Here is a 17140-nt window from a genome sequence, read left to right as displayed (position 1 = left end):
TGCCCTTGTTTCCAAGAAGGCCAATGACATTTTGGGATGTGTACGTAGGGGTATTGCCAGCAGATCGAGGGACGTGATCGTTCCCCTCTATTCGACCTTGGTGAGGCCTCATCTGGAGTACTGTGTCCAGTTTTGGGCCCCACACTACAAGAAGGATGTGGAAAAATTGGAAAACATCCAGCGGAGGGCAACAAAAATGATTAAGGGGCTGAAGCACATGACTTATGAGGAGAGGCTGAAGGAACTGGGATTGTTTAGTCTGCGGAAGAGAAGAATGGGGGGGGATTTGATAGCTGCTTTCAACTACCTGAAAGGGGGTTCCAAAGACGATGGATCTAGACTGTTCTCAGTGGTAGCTGATGACAGAACAAGGAGTAATGGTCTCAAGTTGCAGTGGGAGAGGTAGATTGGATATTAGGAAAAACTTTTTCACTAGGAGGGTGGTGAAACACTGGAATGCATTACCTAGGGAGGTGGTGGAATCTCCTTCCTTAGATATTTTTAAGGTCAGGCTTGACAAAGCCCTGGCTGGGATGATTTAGTTGGGGTTTGGTCCTGCTTTGAGCAGGGGGTTGAACTAGATGACCTCCTGAGGTCCCTTCCAACCCTGATATTCTATGATTCTATGATTCTATCCCTGTGTCTTTCATATCTCAATCTGGTAATATTACAAAGATGATAAAAAGAAACTGACAAATCTGAAGACAGTGTAAATCTCAATGCTTTTTTATCCAGACAGTATACTTGAATTATCATAAAAATATCACTGGGGGAAAGCCATGCCCAGTATACAGCTAGGACCAATAAAACTTCAGAATTGCAAGGGATTCAAATTCACAGAATCCTCTGACATCCAAAACTGACTGCCTTGCAACCATCAGTCACAACTGTAACCATTCTATCACGGTTAAATGGAAGAGTTAAGTAAACTTATATACATAACACTGAACCCCAACTCACACTGGCAAATTCTAGACATCAAAGTATCTTAGCCATCTATCTTATGGGTTTCTAAGTCCACTCATCTCCATAGTATGCGAGTGTCTTCCATGTAACATAGATTGGCAACAGCAAAGTCCCTTGTAAACTTCATGGACTCTCTAGTTCATCTGCCTTTGGGAATTACAGAAAACTCTATTTGGGATGTTTTGGTATGAGGGTTTTTGAGAGGGATGGGAGGACTAGATCTTATTTTCACTCCCAGCCCAGTGACACTATCACAGATCAGTGAAAGAGCCTGTCACAGTGCATAACTGTCCTGGGCTGTCGAACAGTGGACTGTAACAGATTTAAAATAATGAATAACAACAACAAACACTGCTAAATGCTCTAAAGCAAATGAAAGAGAATCAGCTGCAATTAACAAATATTTATAAACCTTTAATAGTGACAATACCTAGCACTACTGTAGCAACATGCATCTAAGAATTTCAAAATGCTTTACAAATGTTTATTACATTTCAGTTCCTCCCTGATCACTTGCAATTTCAGTTCTCTTGAAATCCAGACTGAACTGTTTCAAATAAAATGGAGCTATACGTGAATATTATTCCTCCTTTAATCTCCTTTTCCCACCACTTTAGGAGAAGGAATCTGCCATTTTTAAAAGTAGATTCTAAATTCTCTGGTCATACACCATGTTTGTGCCACACTAAGCACACTCTCATGTTCAATAAATAATAATATCTAAATTAGAAATGGGATGAAACACTCATTTGTCACCTTTTAAAATCCATATTATGATTGATTTATAACTTTATAACTACTTTATAACATAAAGTAACATGAATATATATGAATTATATTAATCCAGTGAGAGAGTTGTGTAAATTTATGATTTACTTACTTTGCAGTGACAATACCAGTAAAGTCCTTGTCTTTCAAAGGATAATATAATGATGTTGTAAGAGTAACTTCAAATTTTGGTAACACTACAAAAAAATCAAAAGCTAACATTAAAACATATCAGAAGTATTAAATTCATACTCAGGAGAGCAAGTATCAATTTTTTAAGTAATAGGGGTATTTCAGTGTAATGATGATAGATTCTCCCATCAGTCTGATGGACGAGTGATTTCACTGTAATACAGATTGCATTACTACAGCTTCCTAAAGGACATCAGGTAGGACACGTATATTGAACCAAAATTGGTATGCATCTAAGGCTGATCCTGCACTGAGAACCACACACAGACTGCTGCACCCATACAGAGCCAAACTGACTTTGATAAGTCTCCAAGCAGACATGGAGGTCCATTTGTGCAGAGATACTTTCAGGACTGAGAACTAAGGTATCATTCCTTTCTCTCTCAGGTCAGACCTGAAAAAAAAAAACTACTCATCAATTCAGTCTTTACAGTACTATCAGTGAACTTAAAAGACTACACAGATGATAGGGTTTCATTTGCTCTAGTTCAGTTCACACTGATCATCATTTCAAAGTTAAGAATGCCTCCTCACGGCATATTAGCAGTGACTTCAGCTGGAGTTATTGCCTTTGTTCACAGCACAGAGCAGGAATCATGCATTCAGATAAGCAGGGAACATCCCGCACAATCTATATCCTCTAATTGCTGTTGGTGAGATACTGGCAAACTGAAGTCCTCACTATTTTTTCTACCACTTTTCCAATTTTTATCCAAAATATCATTGATTAAACTACTAAATGACATCCTGATCCTGCAAGTTGTGGGTCAGTTTCAGAGAGGTAGGAGATGCAAGTGGGGTTTCATGTTCATATGTCACCAAGTAATTGTTTATCTCCAAGTGTTTAATGCCAGATATTGATACCTGAAGAATAGAACGACACTCTTCCACAGGAATCAATTTGAAGTATGGGAATTATTGTGATGTGCACTTAAAAAAAGACACCCATCAATGTAGTATTTGAGCACCGTTGTCATCTTGACACAATACAATACTTTCCCATTCCCAGAAAAGAAGGATTACAATTTTCTGTCTCTGAGTGCACATGGACCACACTTACCATATTCCATCACAGTAAATCTTTGATAATGAGTTTGATCCTATAGAAAAACAAAACAAAGTATATAAAATTGTGCTTAGATTATTTGGTTCATTATATCTACTCTAGCCCAGTCCCACACTCATTCAAGTCAAAAAAAGCAAGATTTCAGCCTACAAGTTAAGTTATAGTCATTGAAATTGTGTCATTTTAAATAATGACATAACATAGAACCAGATATTGATTTATGTCAGTGAAGATAAGTATTATTTATTTATTTATCATAGAGAGACCACCAATCAAGAATCACAAGCTCCATTATGCTAGACGTCGTAAATACACACACTGAAAAGATGATCCCTGCCCCAAAGAGTTTATAATCTAAATCTAAGACAAGAGAGCAGAGGTATTCAAGTAATCTTAAAGTTCTTCATTAACTCAGTAAATCTGAAAGATTCTATTAGCCCTGTGTGTCCTGAACTGCTTAGTTTCCTTAATAAATACTACTACTTAGCTCTTATATAGCACTGTTCATATTTTAGATCACAAAGCACTTTACTAAATAGACCAGTATCATTTTACATCTCCACTGGCTTCAACGGAGATACATCAGGGCTGAACTTAGCTCAGTTACTTTTGTTTATTGGATTAAAACAAATGGATGGAAGAACTAAGTTTTCTGTACAATATATAAAATTGCTCAAGGCCTCTCCTTTCTATTTTCCGTCTTTCTAATTCCTTCTGTTGCTTCCTGATTTTCTCCAGGATCACAGTTTAAAAAAGTAACCCTTATGTGGCACATTTAGCTATGTGACTGTAATGTTTCGGTTTTCTGTGCACTGCACTTTTAAACTTCTATTCTGGTATTTAGAAATCAAAAGCCATTTTTGTTCTCAGAGACTAGGGCAGACTGTCCAAAGAGACACACAATCTGTGCTCTCCCTCTGAGACTTTACTTTTTATTTCATTTATTCTATTGTTCTCTTAATCTAAAATGAAAGTAATTGCAGCTGATAGTACAATGTCCGTTGCCTCTTTGCGCACATAACCCTTGATGGAACTTTTAACTTGTGCATTGTTACGCTAAAAGACACTGCCAACATTGCAATGGTCTGACTGCTGATTTACTGACGGTGACTTACAGTCTATAAAGTTCAGGATGACCTGCAAACAAACACGTGGAATAACATGATTAAACTTTCTTTCAAGACAGATGCATTAATCACTCATATTTCTGTTTGCTCCTTTCTAAACCATATGGGATATATTAATAAGCATTCTCTGATGATAAACAACAGATCAGTTAAAGAAACATTAAGACAATTGCTAAGTTAATATGTCTTGTATCCTGGATCACACTGATCATTCGGCTTTCCAGAGCCAATAAACAGATGCTATTGTGGAAAAGAGGCTTAAAACATGATGTGTGGAATGAAATATTCCTAATTTGTCTTATCTGAAGCAAAAGTATACCAACAAGCCATTGGTTAATATACACTTGTAATGCCAGAGATCATCTGAAAATGTAAAACAAATGTAGGTATTTGTTCTGTCCAACTAATTGTCCACGGCTTGGCTTTGATGGCTTTGAAGTAAGATTTCAAGAGAATGTTGTTGCCTTATATGAAATCTCAAGAGTCAGTCTCAAAGATTCTGAAGCTTAGTGGGAGTTGGAGCCTATCTGAATGGATTCCACAGCCCTTGTCATTTGGTGGAATCTAGAAGGGAAGGTCAGATCTGGACTGAATGGAGCTGTGGTCCCAACAACTATATGAGTTCCTGCATTCATCTAGAAGTAGTTCATTAAATCCTCACTGTCTGATAGAATATGGGTGAAGATATTGGGCCACAACGGAGTGGCCGCCCCTAAAAGTCTCAAATGCTAAGTAGGGCAGGGGAGGGGAGAATTAAAAGGCTCACCCCTAACAGTTTACAGGACTCCAGTGGAGAGTCCAGTGGAAAGTCTGAGCTGGGCTGGGTGGAAGGGGCCTGATTTAAAGGTCTTACATCCCTACTGCTTAATAGATTCCAGGTGAAATTATGTTATCTTATTGTTAATTTCTTTGTTAATAAAGCCAAGCCCCAGAAGGAGCAAGCTTCTGATGTATCTTTATATATAAATACTTACTTTTCCTAGCGAGTTATCTCTAGCACAAGGTAAACTCAGATTGTCTGAATTCTGAGCAATCAATCTGAAAGCAATGACCAGTGGAATAGCTGCCTTATACCTTACTAAGGACTTGGCTACACTTGCAAGTTACAGCGCAATAAAGGAGCCCCGGGCGCACTAGCTCACTACCCATCCACACTGGCAAGGGACGTAGATCGCTCTGACTCCGCGGCTACAGCGGTGCTGGTACTCCACCTCGGTGAGTGGAATAACATTTGCTGCGCCCCCACTGGAGAGCCATGGTGCCAGTGTGAATGAGGTGCTGCATTACTGCGCTCTGATCAGCCTCCAGAAATGTCCCATAATCCCATTAAGTCAAGTGGCCACTCTTGTCCCGTTAAGTCAAGTGGCCACTCTTGTCATTGTTTTTGAATCACTGCAGGAATGCGGATATGCCCTTTGAAAGCACCGTTTCTGACAGCCAGCTGCTTATCTGCTCAGAGACAAAGCAAGCCATTAGTGTGGAATGCTGTGTGTGAAAGAGAGAGGCGGGGGAGTGAGGGGGGTTTGCTGCTGTTTGAACTTACAAGACAGCATGCTGACATGCTCTCAGCCCCCCAAAAACCCATTCTCTCTCCCCTCACATACACACAACACACTCTCTGTCACACTCCACCCCACCTCCCCCATTTGAAAAGCATGTTGCAGTCACTCGCATGCTGGGATAGCTGCCCACAATGCACCACTCCCAATGCCGCTGCAAGTGCCGCAAATGTGGCTACGCCAGTGCACTTGAAGCTGTCAGTGTGGACAGACTGCAGTGCTTTCCCTACCATGCTCTCCGAAGGCTGGCTTACCTCAAAGCGCTCTACCTCTGCAAGTGTAGCCATGCCCTAACACTCCATGTATGTATCACGGCCTGCAATTTCCACAGTATTAGGTATCTTAAAGAAATGACAGATACTGCATTTTACTGTATGCCCGATGCTTATTAAAGACGTAAACCTATTCTAGGAATTAAATTAAATTTTACCCATACACAGTCCATTTTGCTGAGCTAAGCATTAGCAGTTCACTGCTTTTAAAGCCAGGAAAGGGGAGGTATTTTCCTTCTTGAAATAAGTTTTCTGTGCACCCCAATGCACCAGTCTGGGATTGAAAGAGTTACTTGTCCCCGCTAGCAGCAGAAGACATAGATTAAAGTGAGTTTAGAGCCTTTGGCAGCAATTTCTTTAAGTTGACAACTTCCCTGGCAGCAATATCAAAAAGTCAAAGATTCATAGAATCATGGAATGAAAAAGACCCTACTAGGTCATCTAGTCCATCTGTCTGTCAAAGTGGATTGTTCCCTAGTGTGCATTTACTAGTGATTTGTCCAATCTAGTTTTAAATATGCCATGCAAAGGGACTTCCATCACTTTCCTTAGGAAACTATTTCGTAAACTAATAAATCTTACTGTCAGGAAATTTTCCTCATAATCACATCCATTTTCTCTGAATCTCACTACCATACTCCTAGCTAAAACGCCTTAAACTATGCTAAATAATTCCTATTCCTTTTTGATGTTTATGCCCTTTAAATATATATTACTTAGTAAATGCAAGTATAATCCTTCTTTCCAACTCCAAACCTACTGACTAAAGGATTCCATCCAGCCCACTAGGGATATTTTTAACTCTTCTTTGAATTCCTTCCCATTTAATTTGTTTCTAGTAATCAAATGTACAAAAATAAACACAATATTCCAGGTGTATTCTCAGCATGGCTACAGAGAGAAATTATTTCTTCCCTGACCCAAAACTGCTTGCTTTGTGCATGCAACCCAAAACTACATTGGCTTTTTTTTTCCTACCATACCATATTCCAGGCTCATATCTTGTAAATTGTTCATGGCAAGGACTGTCTCTTTTGACATATATTTATAGTGTGCCTTGAACAATGGGGCCCTCGATTCTAAGCTCTATTATAATATAAATAAATAACAAAACAATCATAATGCACTACCAACTGTCACCCCTACTTCTCTTTCAGCATTACAACTTTCCAGATTTTTCCTTCTTCATTGCATAGCTGTGTTTTGCTGGAAAACATGCAAGCTGAAACATGTGGAGAAATATAATTCAAAGTTGAATTCCATTTTGTTATTCTCTGCCTGCAATAGGCTGGCAGTGTTAGCAAGTAATGACCTGGCTAAAGAGAGATTAAATAAAGTAGAGCTGACTGCTGCAGCTGATGCTAGCCTACCTGATACAAGGGTACACCCCTCGGATAGAAGAAGCTAGGGATTAGAAGAGATCTGTTTACTGGTAAGGCATTCTCTGTGGAATCCTAAGGAAAAGCTTCAGGCTGGAAGGGTTTCCTGTAATTACTGTGGGTTAAATCCTGGCTCCTCTGAAATCAATGGGAGTTTCGACACTCATTTCAATGGTGTCAGGATTTCACTCTGCATGTTGTGCACCAGAGTATAGTAGTGGTGACTTTACTTTGAGACTGTAGTAGCTGTGTTAAACCAGACTCAGGAGGGCTGAGATGTTTGGATTGGGGTAGGGAAATAGCACTTTACAGTTTACAATTTGTTTCTAAATATTAGTAGGTCCTTTTCTATTATCTGTAGTGTCTGCATCTCCTTTCAAGTCAGTAATAACTTCAAATGTCATTAACATTATGTCTGCTCACTCTTCTAGTTCATTCATATCTTATTTAATAGGACAGGACCTAACACAGAACTCTACAGTTCCCTGCTAATCACCTCCTTTCAACTCAGTATTTTGCTGTTTATCCTAATCCTTATTTTGTGGTCCCACAGCTCGTTTTCTATCTATTATAGAGTGCATATCTTATTTAGGTTGAAATAAGTGAGAACATGATTTCATAAGACAGTATTTCAAATGCTTTGCTGATATCAAAATATTACATCTATGGCTTTCCACTAAATTTTTATTCTGTTCCCATAAAAATTTGGTTGTTTTTTTTAATTCATGCTTCGTACTACTGTTCATGTTTGTGTTCCATTGTTTTCCTTGAGATAGAAGTTAGAATTGTGGGGAAATAAATGCCAAACATTCTTCTTTTTTTTTAAATTAGTGTAACATTTGCCTTTCTCCAATCTTCTGGTGCTCTGGTCACCATTTAAAACTTAGCATTTACCAAAAGTAAAAACTGAATTACTACAGTTATAATCCTGCTCGGAGTAACAATTGTTGTATGTCAGAAACCATTATGTGATAACACTTAGTAAATGTCCTGAGAATTTATAATCTAATTTGAGATAAGATGTAAGGAGAGTGTGATAGTAAGAGGGAAGGAGGAAGAGAAGTAAAGTACATGTGAGCTTTGCTCTGTTAGCAATTCTCAAACTGTAGTATGTGTAGCACTAGGAATGTGCAGCCCACAATGCGATGGTACAAGTGTCAATTAAAAGTATAGTGTCAAAACAAGAATCCATTAGAACTACATTGATTAAAATCATGAAGGTTGGGCACCGAGTAATTTTGACTCTTAGATACAGTAGGCTTGGTCTTGAAGTCTGAAAACCTCTATTCTAGGGGGTAATTTTTGTTAAGGGGAGGGGCAGCAGTGGTGGTAAACAACAACAATAATGCTGGCAGCTATAGCATGCAGATTCCCTCAGGCACCAGCCTGATCTGGACCTAGAGACTTTTGTTCTTCTGATTGTATGTTTGATGGCGCTGAGGTAAGGGCCTTATGAACTTCAATAAGATGCTCCTTCCCCAACCTAACACCTAAGAGAAAGGAAGAAAGCCTGCTTGCCTCCTAATGACAATAAGAGATCTAGGCTCTCTGCCAGGTGGAATCAGTTTGGAGGCCTTCTTAAATGGGACATGGATTATTATATTTTTTTAAATTTTGGTTTTGGCATTCCCCTTCCATATTCTTGTACAGATCCTTGACCCATACTACCTGAATGGGGCTGGGGAATAAAGATTAGTCTTTTCACACAGACCACTATCCACTAACTCAAGTAGCTATTGTGGCATCACACTCCCATCCCTCTTTCCTAAATCAAATGCAAATCAAACATTAACCAAAGATAATTAGAACAAAATAATAACGCTAATTAATAACATACACAGAAACATCTAGGATACCGGACATGGTAGAGGATCTGAACACCTATGAGAGAAGACAGGACTGCAGGACTAAAGTGAAATCTAAGTGATTAATTAATTTCTAAATAGATTTTGGCATGAAAAACTTAGAAGAAATGTAGGGAAATGTGAGTAATTTGACAGCAACGTAATATCTATCATAAGGGCTTCAGACTGTAGATACTGAAGCCAAATTAATGTAATTATACAAACTGTCAGGCATACAGGAGCCTACAACAAAACACAGCAGAATGCCTAGCTGTTCAAAAAGTTTTTTCAGTTGGAAAATGCCATTTCATAGCATTTGTGGCCAGAAGGGACCACCAGATTATCTAGTCTGCCCTCCTGTATATCAAGGTCACCAACACCACTCAGTACCAGCACACTAAACCCAGCAACCAAAATTAGACCAAAGTATTACAGCCCACAGGAAACCAGACTGTTATGTGCCACTGGCAAACAACAGAAGGGACTGAGGCCCCTACAATCGCTGGGGAAAGATTAAGTGAGATATTCCCAGATAATCCTGACAAGTGACACATTCCCCTGACAATGCAGGGGAATGGGGGAAAAAAACAATGTTCCTTCCCAAGCTCACATACAGGGATTAGTTAGGGACCCTGAGCATGTGAGTAAGAACCATCCACCCAAGCACCTAAGAGAATACTCAGAGACACCTCATAGCCCTGGCCTTAACCCTACCCAATGTCTTATCACCACCCCTGGCCATCCCTGATGCTTCAGAGGAAGGAGATAAAAAATAAACCCTCCCAGAATATACTGGGGGAGGGGGAGAAAGCCTTTTAAGACCCCTGCCAGTGGCCGACTGAAACCCTGAAGCATGAGGTTTAGGAACACAAAACATAATCCAGAAGTGAGCCCCAGGACTGCTAAGCTCTGTCCCTTACCATCACAAGCAACGTCATCATACAATTGCACTCATAAATCTGTCCAGCTCTCCCTTAAAACTAATTCAGTTGTTTGCCCCCACAACTCCTATTGGGAGGCTGTTGCAGAACCTCATCCCTCTCTCTGATGATTAGAAACCATCTTCTAATTTCCAGCCTGAATTTGTTCATGGCCAGTTTATATCCACTTATTCTTGTGCCAACATTGTCCTTTAGCCATATCCCCTCTCAGCCTTCTTTTTGCTTGACAAAACAAGCCAAGCTCTTCCAGTCTCCTCTCATAAGACAAGCCCTCCATTCCCCTGATCATCCTAGCTGCTCTTGTTCCAGTTTAAATTAATCTTTTTTGAACATGCATGCCCAGAATTGTACCTAGTACTCCAAACAAGGTCTACCAGTGCCTTGTACAATGGCATTAATGCTTCTCTATCTACCGGAAATGCCTCACCTGATACATCCTAGTATCACATTTGTCTTTTTCACAGCCACATCAGACTGGTGGCCTGTAGTCATCCTGTGATCAACCCACACACCCAGGTCTCTCTTCTCCACTGCCACCTGCAACTGATGAGCCCCCAGCTTGTGGCAGAAATTCTTATTATTAAACCCTAAGTGCATTACTTTGTACTTTTGTACTATTGAATTTCACCCCATTTCTGTGACTCCAGTCTTCAAGGTCATTCAGATCTTCCAGTATAATATTCTGATCCTCCTCTGTACTGATGATGCTTCCCAACTGTGTATCATGAGCAAACTTCATTAGCACACTCCTACTTTTTGTGCGATGGTCTTTGTCAAGGTTCCTCCCCCACTCTGAACTCTAGGGTACAGATGTGGGGACCTGCATGAAAAACCTCCTAAGCTTATCTTTACCAGCTTAGGTCAAAACTTCCCCAAGGTACAAAGTATTCCACCCGGGGTCCTTGGAATGGCCGCTACCACCACCAAACTAATACTGGTTACTGGGGAAGAGCTGTTTGGACGCGTCTTTCCCCCCAAAATGCTTCCCAAAACCTTGCACCCCACTTCCTGGACAAGGTTTGGTAAAAAAGCCTCACCAATTTGCCTAGGTGACTACAGACCCAGACCCTTGGATCTTAAGAACAATGAACAATCCTCCCAACACTTGCACCCCCCTTTCCTGGGAAATGTTGGATAAAAAGCCTCACCAATTTGCATAGGTGACCACAGACCCAAACCCTTGGATCTGAGAACAATGAAAAAGCATTCAGTTTTTTACAAGAAGACTTTTAATAGAAAATAGAAGTAAATAGAAATAAAGAAATCCCCCCTGTAAAATCAGGATGGTAGATATCTTACAGGGTAATTAGATTAAAAAAACATAGAGAACCCCTCTAGGCAAAACCTTAAGTTACAAAAAGATACACAGACAGAAATAGTTATTCTATTCAGCACAATTCTTTTCTCAGCCATTTAAAGAAATCATAATCTAACACATACCTAGCTAGATTACTTACTAAAAGTTCTAAGACTCCATTCCTGGTCTATCCCTGGCAAAGACCAGCATACAGACCGACACAGACCCTTTGTTTCTCTCCCTCCTCCCAGCTTTTGAAAGTATCTTGTCTCCTCATTGGTCATTTTGGTCAGGTGCCAGCGAGGTTACCTTTAGCTTCTTAACCCTTTACAGGTGAGAGGAACTTTCCCCTGGCCAGGAGGGATTTCAAAGGGGTTTACCCTTCCCTTTATATTTATGACAGTCTTTTAATAAAAATATTGACTTAGATTGGTCCCAAGATGGATCCTTGAGGAACTCCACTAGTAACCTTCCTCCAATGTGATAATTCACCTTTCAGCACAACCCGTTGCCTTCTCCCCTTTAGCCAGTTCCTTATTCACCTTACAATGCTTGTACTGATCCCCATCTTCCCTAATTTAATTAATAATTTCCCATGTGGTATTGTGTCAAATGCTTTACTGAAGTCCAAGTATATTAAATCTACTGCATGCAGTCCCCTTATCTAAAAAAATCAGTTATTTTCTCAAAGAAGGAAATCAAGTTAACCTGACATGATTTACCTCTAGTAAATCCATGTTGCATACATCACCTTTACCATTTACCTCTCTGAATTTAATTATTCATTCCTTCACAATTTATTCTAAAACCTTGCATACTGCTGAGGTCAGAATAATGGCTCTGTAATTGCCCGGGTCACTTTTCTTCTTTTTCTTAAATATAGGTACAATGTTAGTTATTCTCCAGTCATATGGTCCTACCCATGAATAGATAGATTTATTAAAAATCCTTGCTACCAGACTAGCAATCTTATGTACCAGTTCTTTCAGTATTCTGGGATAGAAATTACTCAACCCCGCAATTTGAGCGCATTGAACTGAAAGTTTTTCTTCCATCTTGAATGTGCTAATTTCCATTTCTAGACACCCATTCCACCAGCCGTACTGCCTTAATGCACATGTTCCATATTATCATCCTTACTGACTACCAAGGCAAAGTATTCATCTAGGTTTTGGGCCATACCTAGACTATCTTTAATCTCCTTCCCATCTACACTGCCCAATGGCCCATCCCCATCTTTCCATATTCTCTATTTACATAACTAAAAAAAGTACTATTTATTTTAATTTCCTTGGCAAGAGTTAATTCAGCTTGACTTCTAGCCTTTTTCACTTTATTCCTACATTTTGTAACCTACACAATGTAGCTTTTTTGTGAATCAACCCCTTTTTCCATTCCTCATAGGCACTCTGCTTACTCCTGTTAAAAATTTTTTAGGTGATTATTCATCCAGCTGGGTATGGAGCCCTTCCCTACAAATTTTTTCCTATTGCTGGGGGTGCAAATTTTCAGATAGTTTTTGTATAACTGATTTGAAGAAATTCCTAGCCTCCTCCACATTTAAGTCCTTGAACTTCAATCTAGTTGATTTCTTTAATTTCCCAAAGTCTGCCCTTTAGAAATCAAAAACCATAATTAACTAACTGGTTTTGATTACCCTTCCATTTAATTTAAACTCAATCATTTAATTGAAATTAAAAATTTCCATGGGAACGTGTTAATTTTGACAATATTTCATTTAGAAAAAATAGAAACTAAGTTTTTTTGATATGGTTGAAATGTTCTGTTTTGACCTTATTGGAATGGAATGTTTCAACTTTAACGAACACTTCATTTTGATTTTTTCTAAACAAAATTTCATCAGAATTGACAGGTTCCCACAGAAGCTCTGTTTCAATAAAAAAGCATTTTCTGCAGAAGAACACTGTTGAAAAATTTTCAGTCAGCACTATTAGTAAATGAATACAGAATACTACGAATTTGTATATTGTTTCCCCCTGTGGGAATAGAATGTACACTTAAAATTTTGTCTCTGCTGTCAAGGAGAAATAATGCTAAAGCCCTGTATTAGGGCAAAAAACATCATAGGACTTTTCTGTTGCAATGCCTGAAGCATGCAGATTTCAGTGCTTTTATCCTAGTTTTCTATTATGGCTTTTTCTTGGTTATACTGACATCTAGTGGGCAACATTTTTTTAAAAAACTCCACTTCTTTCGCATTGCAACTGACTATCCAGCTGATCTCTGTGTGTATATAATGTCTGCTGCAGTTTCCACGGTATGCATCCGATGAAGTGAGCTGTAGCTCACGAAAGCTCATGCTCAAATAAATTGCTTAGTCTCTAAGGTGCCACAAGTACTCCTTTTCTTTTTGCGAATACAGACTAACACGGCTGTTACTCTGAAACCTATCTAGACTGAGTGAATTTATAGTAACATTTTATGATTTTGTAAAAAATCATTTTTGTTTTTAATTATGAAGTACATATTCTCTTAAAGATGTACTGTAAAAGCTCCCAATCCTGCACTGGAAGCTGCTAGGGGATGAACCCCTGCAGTCATGCAGAGTCCTATTAATAGGGACCTATGAAAATCAAAATTTCATGGACTGTTCAGAAATAATGAAATTAGTCCAATACCATGATTATTCCAACAGCAGGGAGGCGGAAGCAGGCATCTCCATTTTCACCTGCCCGCTGAGGATGCAGCTACTTGTGGGTGGTTAGCTGGCCAGTCCCATCCCAGAGCAGTGGGGTATGGGGTGGTGATAGACTAAACCTACCCTGGGGAATAAGGTGCAGGCTGGGGAAAAAATGTCTCATCGATGGCCAGGGTGCTGAATGGCACCTGAATAAACATCGAGAACCAGCTCAGCACATAGATGACCCATATGGTGCTGGCCAGTCCAACGCAGCTCTGACCCAGGCCACAGGTCTGTGCAGCCAGCAGGGAGAAGAGGTAGCACTGACAACATAGAGATTAGGAGGCCTTGCCCAGTCCAGCCCACGGCAGACCCTGCAGGCCCAGGGAAGATGTAGCATTGCTGGCTGGTGAAGAGCTGAGACTATCAGCAGGGAGATGAGAGTATGAGCGGGCCTTGCCCCAGCAGAGGGCTCAGAGTGTGAGGGGGCCCTGCTCTGACAGGGGGATTGGAGTGGGGGGATGGATCCCAGTCTCAGCTCCTTGCCAATCAGATCCAAATATCAATCCAGATCTGAATGTTGCAAAAGGCCTTTATGTGTACAACAGGCCAAACTAAAACCCAAATCTGAATACCCTAGAACTCTGGGAAAGTTCTGATCATGCTCAGTATTCAGATCTTACCATTTGAGCCAATCTCTATATCCTGCAGCAACTAAGTTTTCCCTAATGGTACACATAAGTTCTGTGTAACCCTGCTTGGAAGGATAGCTGGTGCATTTGTATAACTTTACATATAAATAGATAAAACAATTTTTTTCTTTGAACACTTAGACGCAAGGGACCTCTTCTTCTTGAGGCAAATCCAGCTCCACCATCTGTAGCCAAATCAGTGCAGTTCCATTGCACTAGGGTGGAATCTCCATGGGAGCCATACAAAAGGTGTTCACCCTCTGCATAGTGTGGAACACAGCTCCATGCTGACTTGGGGCACAATACCACACAGGAGGCAGGTGGGAGCAGGACATTGGCTGGCCAGGGACAGAGTTGGAGCAGAGGGAAGCATGATAATCATCTTACATGTGAAAGCTGTTGACTCCAGGAAGAGAGAGGTGGCACAAATTTGGGGTGGCACAAATAAGTGTATAAGAACAATGGGGATGAGCAAGAGATTAAAGAGAATATTTAGCCTGAGTAACAGCAAAATTTTCCTAAGCAGTGAGACTTATCAGATTGTTCAATAGTCTGCAAGGAAAGTTGTGGATGCCTTGGATTTCAGGACTTCTAACAACAAACTGGACAAAGCACCAGAAAATATAGTACAGGGACCAATCCTGCATTAGCAGGGGTTGGTATGTTCCACAGACCTCTGATAATCCATGAAGCACTTGCTAGTGGTCTGCAGAAAGACAATCTCTGTATTTAAATGTGGTCCACACTATGAATACCTTTTGGAACTCCTGAATTAGATAGCTTCAAAGGTTTTTATCAAAGCTAACTTCTATGATTCTATAATTATAGGGATAACAGGTAAAATTTTCAAAAGATTTAGGAGCCTAAGTTCCACTGAAAGTCAATGGGACTTAAGCTCCTAAGTGACTTCGGCACTTTTGAAAATTTTACCCAAGAGGAACATCCAGAGTTACAGTAATAAAGATTTTTTTTTAAGGCCAGATTCCGATATCCTTACTCTGTTTGATTACTACCTTACTCCTGGAGTGATGCCATGGAAATAAATGAGAGCATTTCATGGAGCAAGGTGTTACTTAGCATAAGGGGGTCAGAATCTGGTCCCAAGAGTTTTGGAAAGGAAAATGAACTCTCTTGCTTCAGGGCATAAGCCAACTCCTAACTAATGGAGTCAAGAAGAAACTTTTCCTGGAGGCAAGTTACTCTACCATTGTCTTCTGCAGGGTTTCCTGCACAGTCCTCTGAAGCATATGCTATTAGCTGCTGTTAGAGACAAAATATTGGATGAGATAGTCCACTGGATGGATCCAGTATGATAATTCCCTTCTTCCTATACAAATTCAGAAGTATATTCATTGATATTTAGTGTTCTGAAAACATAAGACCTTCATCAACATAAGACATCTCCATAATATGTGAGCATGGGCTCCCTCACACAGAAATGCTGCAAAATATTCTATCATTGTACAGTGTGAAGCTCAAATCTGAGCATGCATGAGAGCCAGAAGGGAAAAGAGAATTATTATGGAAAATAATACACATGCTTGAATCTGAGGTTTGTGTTGTGTTGTCTCCAAGATACGAGCACAATGAGCTAAATGGCTCAGGCTTTACCAAGCCACAGCCAATGTCTTTCAAGACGGACCTGACATTTGGGGCTCACTGAAATTCCCCTTCTTGCTCAGGCTTATATAGTCCCTAAAGCTTATTTGGCTAAGCAAGTTGCATATGTTTTGTGCTAATTTGCTTTGTGAACTGCTGCCAGTCATTGGGATGACACTAAATAGTGTCCTAATTTTCTCTCTGCAGCAATATGTGATCTCATTCTCTTTTTCATATTGCGTTTGTATCCAGTGCCATGCTAAGCCCTATGTGTGAAGCTCCAAGCAGTATATGCTTTCCTTGAACTTTGCTGTAGATTCCTAAATTTCAAAACTTCAGGTTTTTGGGAACACTACATTTTTACTGAGATTTATTCATATCCTGTAATATGTGTTGGGTGGCTTACCAGTTGCAGAACGAGTTCTTATAATCTGACAAGAACTCACCTCCCCTGTATGGCTTTTCCTCTGTTCTCTTAGAGCTACCACATTAGTCAAAACAGAAGCTAAGGAATTTTTCTTTTTTCCTTCCCAATAAGGAGCTTTCCCAACTTTGTCTTTTATTTTCTCCCTCATAGACAGTTACAAACCAAAGGCCCAAACCCGAAATCATTGCTACCGAGAACAGTGCTTACAATCCTGATTTCAGTGGATCTACTAACAGTAGGGAACACCATACTCAGTAGTAAATGTTTGCAGAATCAGATCCTTAAATGTATCCATGACTGCTACTATTGCCCACTTTAGACTATATGAATCTCTAAACTTTTGTGAACAGCAAACTAAAACTAAAATTAC

The 17140-nt window shown here is 39.8% G+C and overlaps 1 protein-coding gene across 1 annotated transcript in view; it reads right to left on the bottom strand.

The window, feature by feature from the left end:
* CD109 (CD109 molecule) overlaps window positions 1-17140 on the bottom strand; it is a 120062-nt gene that overhangs the window by 57736 nt on the left and 45186 nt on the right. The window contains exons 6-7 of the mRNA XM_077811619.1: window positions 2987-3026; window positions 1847-1931 (exon numbers count right to left, since the gene is read on the bottom strand). Of these exons, the coding sequence (XP_077667745.1) occupies window positions 1847-1931; window positions 2987-3026 (125 nt within the window). The remainder of the gene's footprint in view (window positions 1-1846; window positions 1932-2986; window positions 3027-17140) is intronic.

The sequence above is a fragment of the Eretmochelys imbricata genome, chromosome 3 (assembly GCF_965152235.1).
Source record: "Eretmochelys imbricata isolate rEreImb1 chromosome 3, rEreImb1.hap1, whole genome shotgun sequence".
Classification (NCBI taxonomy): domain Eukaryota; kingdom Metazoa; phylum Chordata; order Testudines; family Cheloniidae; genus Eretmochelys; species Eretmochelys imbricata.
Note: the sequence above shows the minus strand (reverse complement) of the source record. Positions and strands in the feature narration are given on the sequence as shown.